The following is a 20,028-nucleotide window of genomic DNA, read 5'->3' on the forward strand; positions in this document are numbered from 1 at the left end:
TCTTTATTTTACAGGCAGGGAAAAGGGGAGACCTTCTATGTGCTGATCACTCTCTAAATGGCTTTAACAACTAGCACTCAAACCAGTGCTACAATATGGGGTGCCAGGGTCTGGGCTTGGCTGTAACAGGTTAAGCTTTGACTAGTGATGCTAGCATTCCATAGGTATACCAGTTCAAATCCCAGCTGCTCTACTTCCTGTTCCCTGCTAACACACTTGTCAAGGCAGTGGAATATGGCCGCAAGTGCTTGGCCCCTGAACCCATGTGGGAAAGCCAGAAGTGGCTCCAGACTCGTAACCTCACCTTCTGAGGTCACTTGGGCAATGAAACAGCTGATGCAAGGTCAATCTCTCAGTCTCTCTCTGCAACTCTGTTTTTCAAATAAATAAAAACTAAATCTTAAAAATAAATGGGGGCCCGGCTCAGTGGCCTAGCAGCTAATGTCCTCGCCTTCAACACCCCGGGATCCCATATGGGTGCCGGTTCTAGTCCCGGCTGCTCCACTTCCCATCCAGCTCCCTGCTTGTGGCCTGGGAAAGCAGTCGAGGATGGCCCAAAGCTCTGGGACTCTGCACCCACGTGGGAGACCCGGAAGGGGTTCCTGGTTCCCGGCTTCAGATCAGCACAGCACCAGCTGTTGCACTCACTTGGGGAGTGAATCATCGGACAGAAGATCTTCCTTTCTGTCTCTCCTCCTCTCTGTATATCTGACTTTGTAATAAAAATAAATAAATCTTTTTAAAAAATAAAATAAAATAAATAAATGGGATGCTGGAGTCATAAGTAGCAGCTAACCACACTGTGTGGATCCATGTTTTTCATCTTTTTTTCACCCTTAATGTCTAAGTGTTATTTAACAAGAGTGAGTTGTGATAAGTATCTTCAAAGCCATTAATGTATATTTAATCATAAATGATGTTCTCTTTAAATAATTTGTCCAACAGAACAGGGACAACTCTACCACTTGGGAAGTGAACAGCCTTGGAGAACTTCATCTATAAGTCAGATGCCTTTCAGCTGTGAAATCAGAATAAAAATGTCATCTGCATACGAGGCCATGGACAGCGAGTCAGATAATAGCCAACTCAGGCAGAGTACTTACAACACTGCCATGTAGGAGCCAATGAAGGTCAAGCACATTTATTAAAAAAGGCTGGCTGTGACTCGATAAAGAATACCAAAATGAAAACATGTCTTCCTTCAAGCAGAACTCTTTCTAGAACTCCTTATTTCATTCTGAAAGCCATAGCCCTCACAGGCATGGCTACTGAGGTGCAAAGAATGCTTCCTTCATATAGCAACAACTTCTGCCTATGCTCAATGTTCCCTTTCGGATGACACCATCTGAACCTGGATTCTGGCAAGCCTGACCTGAATAAACTCCAAATCTGTACCCCTCCTAAATACACACATCCTTCACACAGCTCAAGAATAAACCCCCGGGATGAGGGAAATACAGAAAGAGAAAAACCGTTTAATGATTTCTAACAGTGTAGACGTATAGAGTATGTGCTGCATGGAGAAAGGACGTGCATTTGTTTCCTCAACAATTCTTGACTCTTAGGAGAAACATCTGCAAGGCTCACAACGCTGTACGAAGGAAACCACACCCTAAGAACTGGGAGTTGACTGGCGTGCCTTATCCCACAACTAGAAAACTCAAAACTTAAGTTTACCACAAGTCACCTAAAAATTCAGTGTAACTACAATCACATCACCATAGTATCTCTTGTTGACTTTACAAACTGACGTTAAATGAATATGCAAGTGCAATGAGCCAAGATCTAACATAATTTGAAAGAAAAAGGTATTAATGCTATCAAATACCTAGAAAATAATATACACACAATGCAATGACTGTGCTGAACAGAAACCAGAATAAAGAAATAGATTAAGGGAACAAGCCAAAGGTCTAATGGATTGCCTCAAACATTGATGGATAGTTAACATTCAGATAAGAAAGAAAAACAATGTACAAATAATACAGAATTAACTGCACAACTACATTTAATAAGAAAAATGAGCTACTTCATGGTACCATACCAAAAACAAAGTAACAATACCTCTAGAGCTAAAATCATGAAACTTTTAGAAGAAAATATAGGAAAATACCTTGCCAGCTTCAAAGTAAAGCTTCTTAACAGTAAGTACACAGACCCAAAGGATAAATTTAAAGACAGAATTTTTTCCAAAAAGATACCAATAAAGGAAGCATAAAGTTAAACTACACTTAGTGGAAGACAGCTGTATCATGTGTAATATTTAAGGATCAGTATACAAAATACATGTGGTGTAGATGCTTGGCACAATGGGTAGGTAAAGTAACAGCTGGAATACCTACATCCAAAGCGAGTACTTGTGTTTGAGCCCTGGAATCAGGTTTTGCTCCTGATCCAGGGATCTGCTAGTGTGCACCCTGGCTGGCAGCAGGTGATGCCTTAAGTCTTTAGGCCTGACATCCACATGGAAGACACACATACAGACGGCAGCCCCAGCTGCCACCCAACCCATCCCCAGCCGATGTTGGCATTTGGTGGTGAACTAGCAGATGAGCGATCTCCCTCTCCAATAGCTTGATTCTTTAAAATACAGGAATCTAGTCAATGAGTTTTTACAAATAGTTACTAAAAGGGGGGGGGGGGGGAATAGAAAAGTAGATAGAGGGCCAGAAAAGTCATTTCACAAAATGAGAAATTTAAATGGTCAATAGATACACAAAACATGTTCAACCTCATTAGTGATCACAGAAGCGTAATAGGGGTCCAGCACAGTAGCATACTGGCCAAATATTCTCCTTATATGTACCAGGATCCCATACGGGCACCACCAGTTCATATCCCAGCTGCTCCACATCCCATCCAGCTCTGTTTGTGGTTTGGGAAAGCAGGATAGCCTTGGGACCCTATGCCCATGTGGAAGACCCAGAAGAAGCTCCTGGTTCCTGACTTCAAAACGGCTCAGCTCTGGCTATTGTGGCTGCTTGGGGAGTGAACCAGTGGACTGAAGATCTTTATCTCGCCTCTCTGTATATATGCCTTTTTCTCTGTATATATGCCTAATAAAAATTAAAAATCTTAAATAGGACATCTTCACCGAAAGCCTGACCACACTGACTCATCTACTGTCAGAGGGAATGAGCAGTGGCACATGCAGTTATGAAAAGAGATTAGTACTGTCTGCTAAAACCTGAACAGACATACCTGGGACCCAATCACCAACTCCTAACTGTACGTTCTAGAATAATTCCTCTATGCACTAGGAAACATTAAAAGCATACATGGCAGTATTCATGAACGCAAAACAGAAAAACTAACATTAAACATGGATAAACTGGCAAATTCAGTGAAATATCAGGAATGGCTAGATGCTTTGGAAAGAGGTAAATCTAGGGAGAACACACGATATAACACCAATACCAAAGTTCAAACAGGGCTACTTTAAGTGACACATGGTTTAGATATATATACTTGGGCCTGGCGACGTGGCCTAGCAGCTAAAGTCCTCGCCTTGAACGCCCCGGGATCCCATATGGGCACTGGTTCTAATCCCGGTTGCTCCACTTCCCAGCCAGCTCCCTGCTTGTGGCCTGGGAAAGCAGTCGAGGACGGCCCAATGCATTGGGACCCTGCACACGCGTGGGAGACCCGGAAGAGGTTCCAGGTTTCCAGGCTTCAGATCAGCACACCTGGCCCATTGCGGCTCACTTGGGGAGTGAATCATCGGACGGAAGATCTTCCTCTCTGTCTCTCCTCTCTCTGTATATGACTTTGTAATAAAAAAAAAAAAAAAAAAAGAATGGTGGCCTCCCCACGTGATGGGATTTGGCATCGCTTTAAAAAAAAGAAAAAAAATAAAGATATATATATATTTAATAGAATGTCTAAAAATAGTAATAGAATGACTCCTTGTCCATATTCCTGAGGAATGGTGGTTTCTGTACTTCTCATTTATTGAGGATTTTTTAGTGGAAGGTTTGGTGATCACAAAGTGGAATTAAATCATTACAAAAAAATATATTTCTAAAGAAGTGAGGAGGAAGAGTTGAAGAGAAGGGGGGCCGAGTGGAAATATCATGTTCTTCACTGTATGTATGAGAGCCCAGCATGATGGTTCAGTGGCTAAACCCTCGCTTTACAAATGCTGGCATCCCATATAGACTCCAGTTCATGTCCTGGCTGCTCTACTTCCCATCCAGCTGCCTGCTTGTGGCCTGAAAAAGAGTAGAAGACAGCCCAAAGCCTTGGGATCCTGCACCTGTGTGGCAGACCTAGAAGAAGCTCCTGGCTTCGTATCAGCTCTGCTCTGGCTGTTGCAGCCAGTTGGGGAGTGAACCAGCAGATGGAAAATCTTTTTGTATCTCTTTCACTTTGTAAATTTCTGCTTTCAATAAAAACATATTTTTTTAAAAAGACTATATGAAATTCATAAAGTCGGTTCCCTTTTTTTGCAAGTACAAAAATTCTTAAATAGTAATGATTACAGAAGTAAAGATTATTTCTTGGGAGACATGATTCAAACAGGGGAACATTTATCACTGCTTTTGTCTTCACAATGTTACATGTATTTTTTATGATGCTGGAGTGACTATGTAGATGTTTATTATTACTGAAAGCAGACATTTTTATATGACATGCTTCACAATAAAATACCAAAATAAATTCAAGAAGTAGCAGATCTTAAGAAGTATCAGGTGGAGGGCACAAGAAAAAAAAAAAAACAGGACAGGGCCCGGAGGCGTGGCCTAACAGTAAAGTCCATGCCTTCAACACCCCGGGATCCCATATGGGTGCCGGTTCTAATCCCAGCTGCTCCACTTCCCATCCAGCTCCCTGCTTGTGGCCTGGGAAAGCAGTCGAGGACGGCCCAAAGCTTTGGGACTCTGCACCCTCGTGGGAGACCTGGAAGAGGTTCCTGGTTCCTGGCTTCGGAGCGGTGCAGCACCTGGCCCGTTGCGGCTCACTTGGGGAGTGAATCATCAGATGGAAGATCTTCCTTTCTGTCTCACCTCCTCTCTGTATATGTGACTTTGTAATAAAAAATTTATAATTCAATCTTTTAAAAAAAAAAAAGGACAGTATCTGGGCACACAGGGCTAACTGGACATGGGCCTGGTTTTTTTTTCCTGTTTAAAGGCTAATGAAAAGGTACCAATGGGGTTAGAGAGAGTGGAAATGCAAAAAGAGGAACTGACTTACCGAATGGGGCTTCGAATGAGGCTTCTTAAAAGGTGGGGGAGGCAGAGACTCAGAACACACATTCAAAAGGAAACAATACTTCCCCTTTGACCTGAGGGAACACAGCAAGCAGCTTATCTTGTCCAAGCTGCTAGGGTTCCCCTGCAGGCCTCAGCAGCAGGGCACGGGGGAATGAGGGTGTTCTACCAGGCAGCTTCACCCAGCTCACCCTGGATTCTCTAAGAGCTCAGAGTAGCGAAGAAGTCGAAGTAATACCTCTTCTTAGCAGATAAATTCTAAAGACAATCATCTGAAAAGCACAACTCATTTTTCAGAACATACCGAACATTTTGACATTAGGTGCTTCTAGAAGGTCAATTTGTTTTGGCCAGTTCTTACCTTGACGACAAAAAAAGGGGGGGATGCGGGGGAAGCAACTTGACTTACTTAATTGAATTTCTAAAGTGGTCCTCGGCTGGATTTTTTACAGTACAACTGTTCAGGAGCCATAAATCTGCATCCGATGCATTTTCTAGCAAAAATAAAGGGAAAATCAATGTCAACATCACATTTAATCAAATATGTCCCAGTGTTCACCCAGATAGCACTGGAAATGCCAGGGCAGGGGAGAAGGTCAATGGATACTCAGGTAACCAGTAAAACAACACAGCAAGCCTGAGCAATAGACAAGACATACATTTGACCTGAAAAGTCGTAACAATTTTTTATTTGCAGTATTTGAATGCATTATTTTATGACCTGCAAAAACTAAAGTGAAGTTAGCCCGATCTCTGAAATGTAAAATTACTTGCCCCTTTTCTGAACTGTTTGCATTTATTTCTCAAGCACAGGTATCAGCAGACACAGAACAGTCAACTTGAGAAATTACTGAAAATGTAACTTACCTGTCTTGAAAATGATTTACCTCAAACTTTTACTATCAGTTTTTTTACTATAACAAATTCACTGTCAATGCAAATCCCAATTCCAAATCTATATTAAAATTAATGTGTTAAAGTGTATGAAGCCATTCTACCTGCCTTACAGATCTACTAGTTGCCTAAACCAATCTTACAGATTAAAGATTACCATAAAGGTAACCAAAAACTGAAAAAAATCAGTTGCAATTGCTTTAGTTAAGAAGCCAATTTCAAATGATCATTATTGCCCTACTCCTTCCATTTTTTTTTTCCAAACTCCTGCTCTAGTATCTCAATCTGCCACCAACAACCCAGAGAGACCTTTTATGAAATATAAACACCACTTCTTTGCTCAAATGCTAAAATCATGAGCATTCACCTACTTTCTCCTTAGTTTTCTCCCAATTCTTTCCCACAATAGCACGAGAAACAGTCCTCTCATATTGACCGGGCCCTAAACAAGCTTTCAATCTTCCCCCTGATTCATTATGGTATTACAAAACCTGTCCAGATCCAGCCATCCACCTTTCACCTGCAATAACCCCTTCTTCCTGAACTCATCTACCCATGCAGCCAATCTCTCAGTCGCCTTCATTTTCTGCTTAAGTCTTGCTAGAGGCCACTTCTCTGCCCTCCCACAGTGGACAGAGCACAGGATATTCTTGCACTTTACAACTGTGTATTAAAATCACTCACTTTCCACCCTATTCTTACTAATTATTTAAAAAGATGCTGAAGGCAACAATTTTATCTGTTGCTCTCTGTAAGTCCACATGTTAACACAGTGACTGGCACAAAGCAGGGATGGCAACAGTGTGTAAGGTGTCAGGATAGTGACAAAGAGGGTGGCCCGGCGCTAACACACACGACACTTGCAACAACTTGCGAGGTTGCACAGGCCACACTCACGGTCAAAATCGGGCTTCAACCAAGTCCCAAACTTCCTTAACAGATATTTAGGACTGAGACTTCTTCCCTAATCACAGCTAGATTTGCAGCCCTTACTACAGTGCCTGGTATATGGTAGATGTTTGCTGAAACTATATCAAATGTTTAATTTTGAAAGGCAAAGTAATACTATAAGCAATGCATTATGCAGGCAGAGAAAGTCATAGATGTCTATTACCTAATGCTAAAAGATACATAGCTATTGTGGATTTATCCTGATAAACAAGCCAATAAACCACCCTAATGGCAGAGCAAGCTGGGCCAGATGCCAGCTTTTATCTACTTAATTATCCTTAGGTACTCACAGAGCTCTGATTCCAGTCCCTATTCAAGAAACTCCAGCAATAAACAAGGAGAACCATTCCCGTTTATCTGAAATTCTACCAGTATTTGCTTCAACTTGAAGCAAATAGAATGGTGCTTCCAAAGGTTCAAGGGAAAATGGAATTAGTAGTTAAACTGGATTCAAAAAGATTTTGTGAAGTTTATTCTCACCATTTATTATTTCCATAAACTTTTTGGAGATGTTCTGCATCAAAACATGTAATTTTTTTATTTCATATTCCATGAACCTTTGGAAATATCTGTATACTATCTTCGCCGATCTCGCATGAAACATCTTCATACTGAGTGATCTAGAAAAAAAAGACTCCTGTGACTCCATCAGATTACTCAGCTTTTCAGGAAACCACTTCATTCTGACAGGAAATGCCCTTTTCCATTAACAGATTATTTTTTCTGAATTCAGTCACTGCTGAAAGCAACAGTTCCACATAAAGGAATCAAGCAATGATGAGCCCATGATGAGAATTTATCACGTACCAAGCTGTGTTCTGAGCACTGGAGAAATAAATGGCTGTGAAATTACCCTCAAGGAGTTTGAACTCTTGAAGACATCTGACTTAAAGTTAAAAATTTCAAAAAGCAAGGAAACAAGTAAGCAGTACCAATCAGTGACAGAGATGACAAAAAAAGGCAAGGAACCAAAAATAACTGGGGCTGCCAACTAAAGAAAGCCTCCCTTGAAAGTGGAAATGTGAGCTGAGAGTTAAACAGCAGGAAGAAATCTACTGCACCAGGATCACAAGACAGAGCATTCTGGGAAGAGGAAAACCTCAAAAACAAAGGCTGGGAACCTTTCTTCGCATCAGCAGAGCAGGGAGAGTCAGGGAGACAGGCAAGACCCAGCTGACGTGAGCAAATTCAAAGTTTTGGATTTTATTCAAAGTGTGACAGAAAGTCAGCTCTGGATTTCAAGCACAGGCTCACGCTTATGTACGAATGTCATTCTGATAGTGCTGGGAAGAATAACAAAAATGAGGAAAAAATAAACACGTTCAGGGTGGGGGACAGAGACAAGAAAACCAGTGGAAGGAGCGACATTAGTCTACAAGTAAATGAAAAGACTACGGAGACATGACATGAGCTCTCAGCACCCAGGAGTGAAGTGAATGAGGACTGTACTTCCCAGGTAGACACAAGGGAAAACACCAATACAGCAGTTGATGGTTGAGCAAGAAGGTATCAGGTGGAATTCCTAAGCACATGGGAAGGATTCAGGCCTTAGCATCCTTCACTTGTCTGGGCACTAACACTGAGGTAAAAATGTTTCGGAAGAAACAGATTTGGGGGACAGGAGACTAATATTTTTTGCTATGGCCATGTTACTTTTCAAATTCCTTTTAACCAGGCCCAGCAGCGTGACCTAGCTGCTAAAGTCCTCGTCTTGAACGCCCCAGGATCCCATATGGGCGCCGGTTCTTATTCCGGTTGCTCCACTTCCCATCCAGCTCCCTGCTTGTGGCCTGGGAAGGCAGCCGAGGACGGCCCAATGCATTGGGACCCTGCACCCACGTGGGAGACCCGGAAGAGGTTCCAGGTTTCCAGGCATTGGATCGGCGCAGCACCTGGCCCATTGCGGCTCACTTGGGGAGTGAATCATTGGACGGAAGATCTTCCTCTCTGTCTCTCCTCCTCTCTGTATATCTGACTTTGTAATAAAATGAATAAATCTTTAAAAAACAAAACAAAAAAAAAATTCCTTTTAAACAGCCAGGTAGAAAATACTGATCAATGATTGGTAAGCATCATTTAAACATAAAATTTTAACGATACTCCAAAAAGTGTGGATAATGAAATACAATACATTTGGGGACAAAAGAGCTGAAATCAATGTGCAAAAGAGCCCTCAAACATGGAACATGAAGAGCAAGGGAAGTGAGGTAGAGTTGGAGGTTGAGGGAAGGAAGAATGGGAGATGGAGAAGGGAAAGGGAGAGGAAGGAGGGGAAAGGTAGACACCAGAGGGAGGAGACAAAAGACAAACACTGGGACATTCAAAGATCTGCCAGACAAGTAAAAATAAAAAAACTAAAAATTAGTAAGAGCAGAGAAAGACTATGGAGCAGGATGTAGTAAGTCTTGAGAAGGCAGCATTTTTTTTAAAGAAAAGAATCAATTATAATGAATGCTAAGTGTTCGAGAAATCCTTGATGTCAATATTGTTAACAAATGCTGATCCTATCCTTTATTTTCCGTTCTTAATTCAAAGTATTTGCTCACACAATCATCTAGCTCAGGCACTTTTTACTAAGTAATTTAGAAAACAAACTCATGAGAAAGGGAACCAAGAAGGAAAACTGTATATGCCTATTGGCCAAGAAGGAATGCTGCGTATACATGGTTTTAGCCTTTTACGAATGCATTTCCTGGATTCCATCATGGCATCAACTCTAAAACACATTGTAAGAACTCCGTAACAGCTCTCTCAGAGGACTGGTACCTGATATGTTCCTACCAATTTTAGATACACTTGGAGGAGCAGGGAAAGAAATGTATTTGTAAAAGAAAAAAAAATTCAGTCAGTTTGGTATATTCGGAATGCAAACATCTACAACAAGCAAGAAATGTGAGAATTCTCCTTTCCAAAATCTTGTGTCCCAAATGAAATGGATGTCCAAACATACAGATGAATCCAGTTCTTGCAGAAAATATCAGCTAAGAAAAAGATAATACTTTGGTGCTGCCTTACTGAAAACATTCCCGGCAGGTTCTCTGGTAGCCCTGAAGGAAGGACAACACTGGAACAGCACAAGGGCACAAGAGGATCAAGGAAGAGTAAGGCAAAGCAGGCAGAAACCAAGCTCGCAGGCACTGCTTTGGAGAGGACCTAGGGTGAAGCTTACCACTTGCCAATGTGGCCTAGAGCACTGGAAACCTCTGAAGACAGCTAAAAATCACCTTAGGCAGGTGACAGTGTGGCATACTGAATTAAGCCACCTCCTGGGATGTCAGAATCCCATATGGAAACCAATTCAAGCCCCAGCTTCTCCAATTCTGATCCAGCTCCCTGCTGACATGCCCAAGGTGGCAGAGTGCTTGGACCTATGTCATTTACCTGGAAGACCCCAAAGAAGCTTCTGGCTTCAGTCTGGCCATTACAGTCATTCTGGGTGTGAACCAGTGCATGCAAGTGCATTTGCTCTCTCACACTCTTTCCACCCCCCTCCCTTCCCATACTCTGTCTTTCAAATCAATATAAATGAGTCTTTTTTCAAAAAGAAGTATCTGCACATAGCTCACATGTTGACAATGCCAGAGCTGAGATACAACAGGGCTACTCTGGAAGCCTGCGCATCTCAAGCTAGCCAGATACCATCTAGACTCCACTGAATGCAATGAACATACCATTTTGTGATCTTCCCAGACTACTCTTGAAATCAAGTCCAAGCCAGCACCTCTGAGCACAGGTTTAAGCTCCAGATGCTTTGGATCCAGATCCCTAATAATACCCCAGGAAAAGCAGCACAAGATGGTCCAAAGTGCTTGGGCCCCTGCACCCACAGGGACATCCATCCCCAATGGAATTCCTAGCTCCTGGTTTGGTCTGGCCCTTCCCCAGCTACTGAGCCAACTGGGGCAGTTTGTCAGCATATGGAAGAATTCTCTCTCCCTCTGTCCACCAAGTGTTTCTGTATCTCGGTCTCTCCATTTTACAATTAATGAATAAGCAAATAAATATTTAAATGTAATGATGTGAAAATTGGAAATCCATGCGTGTTTTTTTCATAATACACATTCACCAGGAACTTTCTAAACCCACCTCGGATGCGTAGATTCCAAACATTTCTGCACCAAAATAAGCACCTATTGATTCTATTTTTTCTACAATGTTTTTGAAGTGCCCTATGTCTAATATCTCATTTGTGTTTTAAGAAGGAAAAGATAGATAATCTGTTCTATGCAATTTTAGCAGCATGAAAGCACTGAGGCGCTGGCCCCCTAGATAGGATGGAGCAGGATGAAAACTCCCCTGTATGGTATTCATGGATACCTTTTAGACTTCCACCATTCTTCTTTAAAGCTTGATCCTCAAAGGTGACAGACAAGTATTTAATTGATATCCATTTGCACTGTCCAACTTTGTGAAAACAGACCTTGAGTTTACAAAACTAATCAACCAACACAGGCACATGTGTCTACGTCTACATATTTGTTAGTTTCAATTCCACAGATTTAGAATCAACAGCATCCGTTCATTTTAAGGTGAGAACATAAACTATTTTGCTGCTAGAATCCATCATGACAATGGTGACCCTGATATACATTTTCTGAGGGATGCTTTTCACCTCATTAACAGCTTCTGTGCTCAAGGAACCAAGAAATGATGGCTATTAACAAGGCACCCATGACAACTGTGAGGACAGAGGACAAACTATTATTTGTTTTAATAGAGACACAAACTGCTCCTCTACACACATAAGACATTATTTTTAAATCTAAGGTCAAAACAATGAGTGGGTGCTGGACAGCATCACCGAGTGTAGATTGTTTCCAGCAATGTGCCAAGCATCTTACAAGCATTTTGTCATGTAATCCTCTTTTGAGGTGGATTTCTTTTTATTACAGTTCTACAGAAGAGGCATCTAAGGGCTTAGAAAGGAAAAGTCACTTGCCTAAAATCACTTAGACAGTAGACCAGGATTAGAAATTCAGACCAATTGAGTCGAGACTGAATTTAAGGGAATCAGCACACCTTAGTGGCATTGTGCCTCGATTAAACAGACAATACAACCTCTAAAAACAAAACCAAGAGGTATTACATGGCCTTGAGGGTGGTGTATCACAGTAGGTTCAAGAGGACAAACATCAGGCTTCACAAACTGCTATTTTATTTCCAAAATTTCCAACATCTTTTTTTTTTAATGTACTCTACCCTGCTTAAGTAAAGCCTTTTAGATTTATTTTATTTTTATTACAAAGTCAGATATACTGAGAGGAGGAGAAATAGAGAGGAAGTGGAGCTGCCGGGATTAGAACCAGCGGCCATATGGGATCAAGGCGAGGACCTTAGCCACTAGGCCACACTGCCGAGCCCTCAAAATTTCCAACATCTTGAACATGTCAACTCTTGGTCTGCTGTCACCACAGGGACACAAGGAAGCTGAAGGGGAATTAACCATGAATGCATGAATTACCACTAACCAATCTCCCCTACCCCAGCATGCTCCCATCAACACATTCAGGAGAACACAACATTCATCTTCCAGGCCTGTTGCACTTGAATTTCAACCACAAGAGTGGCATTCAACAATAAGTATAGTCGAAGGCTGAAGAAGGGCAATGGGCTGACAGAAATCCAAGTTCACTAAGAACAGAATGGGGGAGGGGGTGAGATGTGACTGGACCAAGCACACAACTCTGGAAGGCAACTCTATCATTTAGTCATACACACGGTGCTTGCGTACTAATACAAATCACCAAGTGCCTACTGAAGTGGTGAGAGGCTGCTTTAGTGAGAGAACCTGAAGGCATTTCAAGATGCACCATGAAAACTAAAGATTCTGGTCAATGGGTTAATTTTTTTCTTCATGTTTTATTGTTTATAAGGAGTGGTCGAAGCATGGCATAAAGTGCTTCTGTTTTCAAAACCTGCTTTCTGAAAATAAAGTGATTCATGCCAAAATATTTACCCATTAGCTCAGGAGGGTTGATTAATGAGATGAGGAGGGGAAAAAGAAAGTGAACAGCGGAAAGGAGTTGGAGGAGGAGGAGGAAAGGCAGACCTTCTACAGATGGGGCCTTAAAGACTCGGTGACGACTGGCATGGGCTGTGCAGCAACCATGACTGTGCGACCCTGGAGGGCCGGGCCCCTGGCTCCTGCAAGGAGCACTTATCTTGGCCATTACTCACAGAATGATTTTGTTCTTTCAAACTGTCCTGCTGAGCACTTCACAGCAGTAAAGTGAAGAAACTAAGGGTCAGAAAGAACTCTATTTATATCAAGAAGAAAAAAACATTTTTAATGAAAAGTAATACCTGGCAAAGCTCTAGCAGAAAACTACCGAAAATTAACTGCATAGCTAAGTAGGCCTGGTCATAATCAAATTCAGAGTGCAAGGCAGACCTTTTGCTCACTGTGCAGAAAAGAACGCTGCTAATATTCCCTATCCTCATTCCAAATCAAATTGCTTTGCTGATCCTGACATACAATTATTTCAGAGTTACTACAGCCTAAGAATCCTTAATAGGAGATCTACCTCTACATGGGGAAACCTGCTGTGTGAATAAAGAGCTAACAGGCAGAGAGGCTGCCCAGAGCTCTTTACAACCAGGTCCCCGTGTTCTAAGTCATTCTCTACCATCTCCCTCCTGAAAGCTGTGTCCCTGCCACGCTGAGCCTTGAGGCCCAGCAGATCAATAGGTCAGTCTATGGAAACCTCAAAAACCAAGATGACCAAATCTGCCAGGAAAAAAAAAAATACGCAAAACTTAAACTGAGGTTTCACGAGAAAGTATATACAAATATGACTTTTAAACACACGAAAAGATATTTAACCTTATTCTTAGCTAAGTAAATGAAAAACAAGACTGCAGTAACTTAGAGAAAATGCACCATTTCTACGCCCAGATGATCAAAACTCCAAAGGTGGGCCAGGGGCAGTAGCCTCGCAGCTAAAGTCCTCATTTTGCATGCGCCGGAATCACATATGGGCACTGGTTCTAATCCTGATAGCCCTGCTTCCCATCCAGCTCCCTGCTTGTGGCCTGGGAAGGCAGTCGAAGATGGCCCAAAGCCTTGGGACCCTTTACCCATGTGGGAACCTGGAAGAGGCTCTTGGCTCTTGGCTTCGGATCAGTGCAGCTCCAGCCATTGCGGCCAGTTGGGGAGTGCATCAATGCACAGAAGATCTTCCTTTCTGTCTCTCCTCCATTCTGTATATCTGACTCTCAAAATAAATCTTAAATTCCAAGGGCTTGATTACACACCGTAATGATGCAACTGGAAACACACAGGTATCCATGCATGCTACTGCTAGAAATGGCAAGTGGTTCAGCAAGCACAGAGGCAATGTGAAATCAACCTTTGAAATGGGAAATGTGTTTCTTCTGACCTAACGGATATGTTTCTAAGAACAGAGCCTGCTCCTGCAAACGTGCTCACACAGGTACATGATTATCTATGACAGCACTGTTGGTAACAGTAAAAGGTGACTGGCTGAAGACATTTCCATACGTTCCAATGGAGTTCTCTATAAACCTCCTCAAAGAAACAAGCTATTAACACCTAAGTCCCTATTGACAAGGACCTCCAGGATACACTGCTGAAGAGTAATACACTAAAAAGTACACTGGAAAGTACTGGAAGCTACCTCTAGGGAACTAAAAAAGGAAAATATAGAAAACACAACCCAAGGATGGTTGTTTTTGCATCAAACCTGGATGTGGGGGGAAAGGCATTTGCCTAGCAGCTAGGCAGCAATTAAGACGCCCACATCCTTTATTACAATACCTGCCTTCAAATCCTAGCTCCAGCTCCTGACCCTAGCTGAGGAAAACTCTGGGAGGCTGCAGTGATGTGGAACAGTTGACTTCTCCCACCTAAGCGGGAGACCAGGACTGAGTCCCAGTCACCCCAGACTAACGGTAGACAAGAGTTCTCTCTCCAGCTTTTTCCTCAATTGGGCAGGGAGAGGGTGGCTTCCAGAAACAGAAGATAAAGGCTTGGATTGGAAAAAAAAAGGTATGTGAATAGGACTGATGGACAGATTTTTATTTATACAACCTCCATTCTTAAATTATTTCTTTAAATTATTTTTTTTTTTTGGCAATAACTTCCATGTGCTGGTTGACTCCCCAAATGGCTGCAATGTCCAGAGCTGGGCCAGGTTGGAGCCAGGAACCCACAGCTTCCTTCTGGTCTCCAACTTGTGTGCAGGGGCCCGAGCTTTGGGGCCATCCTCCACTGCCCTCCTTGACACATTAGCTGGCAGAAGAATGAAGAGTGGAGCAGCCAGGATTTGGACTGGTACCCATTAGGGATACTGGCACCAAGTATATCGACACTACCATGTCACTACCTTAAAACACCTCAAAAAACAGAGAGAAAAGAAAAAACTGTTTTATGTAAACCATACTTGGTTACTTCCAACTCATTCATCCCTTCATTTTAGCAAAAACTTCCAACCATTCACCATTTCCCTAACACTATCCAAGAAGACTGAGAGGAAATGACACAGATACTTACAAAAAACACAGTGCTGTTAACAACACTCTCCTTGAGGAGTCAACACTGTCGCTTTTCTCCTTTCACCTTTGACCTTTCTGCCTTATCTCCTACCTCACTCCCTGAAGAATTGGAGTTCCTCAGGACCTAGACTGGGGTTCACTATGAAACTCCATTAACATCAGTATCAAAATGCAACACGTAAGTATCTTTTTTAAAGATACATTTTGGGCACGGTGCAAAGCCTAGTGGCTTAAGTCCTCACCTTGCATGCACTTGAATCCTATATGGACACCGGTTCTAATCCCGACCACCCCGCTTCCCATCCAGATCCCTGCTTGTGGCCTGGGAAAGCAGCTGAGGATGGTCCAAAGCCTTGGGACCCTGCACCCATGTGGGAGTCACAGAAGATGGTCCAGACTGCTGGTTTTGGATTGGTGCAGCTTCAGCTGTTGCAGCTGCTTGAGGAGTGAATCAATGGATGAAACATCTTGCTCTGTCTCTCCTCTATGTACATCTGCCTTTCCAATAAAAATAATTACAAAAAAAAAAACTTTAAAAATCCATTTACTTTTATTGGAAAGGCAGACTTACAGAGAGCAGATACAAAGGGAAAGATCTTCCATCCACTGCCTCACTCCCCAAATGTCCACAATGAGTGGAGCCGAGCTGATCCAAAGTCAGGAGCGTCCTCCAGGTGTCCTACACTGATGTAGAAGTCCAAGCACTTGAGCCACCGTCCACTGCCCTCCCAGGCCACAAGCAGGGAGTGGATGGGAAGTGGAGTCGTTGGGACACAAACCAGAACCCGTGTGGTATGTCAGCACTTACAAGTGGAAGATTAGCCTGTTTAGTCATCAAGCCAGTTCCATCACATGAGTATTAAGTTTCATATAATGATCCCCAAATTTGAATTTAAGTTTTCACCAGTATAGTCATCATACCGTATAGCAATCATTCCTGGTTAGGAACAGAGAACCCACACTGAGTACTAAAACAGAGAACAGTTAATACAGAAATGTGTTTGCATGAGTGATGGAAGAGCCAAGATCTCAAATGAAAAATGGTGCAGTGATTCCAAGATGAGTTACAGCATTGGAAGGGATCAGGGCATAGGACCCCAAAACATGACACCCTGGGATACTATTTTAAGCTGAAGGAAACAGAACCACAGCAGTCTCTGATCCCCCATTCTCCCTAAAGCAGTTCCTGAACTCTCAATGAAATGTTCTGACCTTCCCCTAAAGCAGTTCTCAAGACCCTCAGGTGGGATGCACATTCCTCACCACTAGGAAGACAGGAACACTGGCCTCACTCAGACTCCCCCTTAGAGTACAGACAACTGCCCAGCTTATCCTATTTCTCCCAGTCTCTATTTGTCCTCAAAAGTGCTGTAAGAAAGGCTTCACTGCTTCTCTGAATCCCCACTAACTTAGGGTCTCATATTAAGTCAACCTGTATGCCTCTCTTGTTGACCTGTCTTGGTCAGACTCACCTGCAGTAGCTCTGGGAGGGTCAAGGGGACACCGATAACCCTCAGGCTAGAGCAAGGGCTGCCTACAAGGAACTCAGCAGAGCAGGGAGGAACTGTGGGGTAGGAGCTGAAGTCACAGAAACAAAGATGCCATTCCCCAGCCACCAGCCAGAGCAAAGAGAAAGTGAACACCCCATCTCTCAAGACCCTTCCCTCCCACCCGCCAACAGCATCTCTCCCATCACCCAAACATACTCAAAGTTCATGCAACTCAAAACAGGACAGAGATAGTCACTGAATCGGACGTGAGACCCAAGAGGCAGGTGATTAATCCTCACCTAATCCAGTCCTCGCCAACCTGATAAATGACCCATCTACCAAATGCTAGAAATAGAACCCTGATCCATGGCAATCATCTTCTGTCTCCCTTTAGCTGCCACTGGGGCAATGCAGAAAGAACAAGCACACAAAGGGACAATCACAGCTATCTTAACACTCATGGATAAAAAAAAATTACCTGTAGAATTTAAATCCACAAGAACAGAATACATGCAATTGGCTGCTAAGTACACATTTCTTATGAGAAAGTTATTCTGAGAAATTATCCCAGACAGAAAAAAAAATAAAAAAAATAAATAAATATAAGCCTAAATGTGTTCCATGAAGAATTTCTTTCCTTATTCAAGTATTTCAAACTCGATACCCTGAAAAGATTTCTATTTAGTCAAGGAGTACGTCTTAACAAACAAGAGAAAACCACTCACTAAAACACTGTAATTGGAATGGAAACCAGATGTTTTGGCAAACAACCTGCAGTTGTTCAGCAAAAATCAAAACCTTGAGTCATCTGCTCAGAAAGCACATTTTCAGGATCAGCAATAAATCTGGAATACCAGCAGCATCTCTGAGGAGACCCTACATTATCTGTTTAGCACAAATGCCATTCTAGTATTTGACCTACCCAACATTCTGTTTCAAAATTATTACCAAATCAGTAATTAAAAATAAAACCAGAGCCCAGCGTGGTAGCCTAGTGGCTAAAGTCCTTGCCTTGAACACGCCAGGATCCCATATGTGTGCCGGTTCTAATCCCGGCAGCCCCACTTCCTATCCAGCTCCCTGCTTGTGTCCTGGAAAAGCAGTCAAGAACGGCCCAAAGTCTTGGGACCCTGCACCTGCATGGGAATCCAGGAAGAGCTCCAGGCTCCTGGCTTCAGATCAACACGGCTGCAGTCACTGCGGGCACCTGGGGAGTGAATCAGCAGACGGAAAATCTTCTGTCTCCCCTCCCCTCTATATGTATCTGACTTTGCAATACAAATAAATCTTAAGAAAAAAAAAAAAAAGGAAAACATCAAGACGGGAAATAACCAGCTCAAAAAATAAAGCTTTGGACTAGTTACATAGGCTCGATAGACTTCAAATGTGACCACCCCCCCAAAAGCAAGATCTAACGAAGGCACAAGAAAAACTGTGCATTTTTCCAACGCCCGTGACACACTTAATTAAGTATTCTGAAAATGACTAGAAAGACCATCAGTCAGCCATACACAAACATGAACTGAACTGGTTGACAGATGTGTAAAGAACAATGGAAGTCTAAAATTACAAATGTGTTTCATAAACGAAAGAATACTAGAAGCTTTAAGACACAATGATGCCTTAAAAGACCATTTAATGGGGCCAGCACAGTGCAATAGCATGCTCATCCTCTGCCTTGCAGTACCAGCATCCCACATGAACATCTATTCATGTCCTGGCTACTCCACTCTCAACCCAGCCCCTGCTTATGGACTGGAAAAATACTGGAAAATGCCTCAAGTCTTTAGGCCCCTGTATCCACTTGGGATACCCCAAAGAAGCCCCTGGCTCCTAGTTTCAGATTGCTTCAGCTCAGCCATTGCAGCCATGTGGGCAGTAGAAGTGAACAGATCCATCTGAATAGCAGGAAACTTCTCAAAGACAAAAGTGAGTATGTATTACACAGTAGCGTAGTGGCTAAAGTGAATGTGCCAGGATCCTGCATGGGTGCCGGTTCTAATCTCAACTTGCCCACTTCCCATCCAGCTCCCTGCTTGTGGCCTGTGAGGGCAGTCTAGGATGGCCCAAAGCCTTGGGACCCTGCACCTGCATGGGAGACCTGGAGAAAGTTCCTATCTTCAGACCGGCACTGCTCCGGCTGTTGCAGTCACTTGGGGAATGCATCATGGAATGAAGATCTTCCTCTGTCTATTCTCTCTGTATATCTGACTTTGCAATAAAAATAAAACCTTTAAAAAAAAAAAATACTGCCATACGGACTAAGGAGAACCATCTTTAAAAAACAGGGACCACTTACCTAGAATTCGATCTGTGGACTTCGCTGTTATCACCTAATACCCTTTCACTCTTTCAGATCTTAAAAAGTCTATTTTTTTTTAAATTTTTACTAGAAAGGCAGAGTTATAGGAAAGACAGATCCTTCATCTGCTGGTTCATTTCCCAAATGGCTGCAACAGGTCTCCCACATGAGTGCAGGGTTCCAAGGACCGAAGCCAGGTTACAATCAGGGACCTGGATCCATAGTGCTGGAACCAGGACACAAGTCAGCCACTAAGCCACAGCATCGGCCCCTTAAATTTTGTTTTAATTGTTGAAATTGTACTTGATTCATTTCAGCACATTTTCTACTTACAATGTCAAATGCAATCTGTGGTAGTCTCAATTTTGCTTTAAAAAACTGGAGGTAATATAAAGAACAATTTTCAATTAAATGGTGAAAAGAAAATTTCTACAATGCTGTAAGAATAGATGACAGCCACATAAAAAAATACTGTTACAGGAACAGAACTTGACCTAATAGCTCAGGGTTCACATCTTAAAGTTCCAGCCCTGCCTTCTTGGAAGACCACACCTACCATTTCATCCCACCTAGTCCCTAAGTCTTTCAAAATTACCCCCATCATCCCTTCTTGGGTAAAACATACACTGGCCACCAATCAGTCCCAACAACTTCTGTAAACCCT

At 42.6% G+C, this 20,028-nt stretch overlaps 1 protein-coding gene across 2 annotated transcripts in view; it reads right to left on the reverse strand.

Annotated features, from left to right (window-relative positions):
* The window catches only part of CDKAL1 (CDK5 regulatory subunit associated protein 1 like 1), a 648,926-nt gene that overhangs the window by 535,831 nt on the left and 93,067 nt on the right, over positions 1-20,028 (reverse strand). For both annotated transcript variants that reach the window (XM_058667489.1, XM_058667500.1), the window contains exon 4: positions 5,623-5,707. In XM_058667489.1, the coding sequence (XP_058523472.1) occupies positions 5,623-5,707 (85 nt within the window). The remainder of the gene's footprint in view (positions 1-5,622; positions 5,708-20,028) is intronic.

The sequence above is a fragment of the Ochotona princeps genome, chromosome 1 (assembly GCF_030435755.1).
Source record: "Ochotona princeps isolate mOchPri1 chromosome 1, mOchPri1.hap1, whole genome shotgun sequence".
Lineage (NCBI taxonomy): Eukaryota > Metazoa > Chordata > Mammalia > Lagomorpha > Ochotonidae > Ochotona > Ochotona princeps.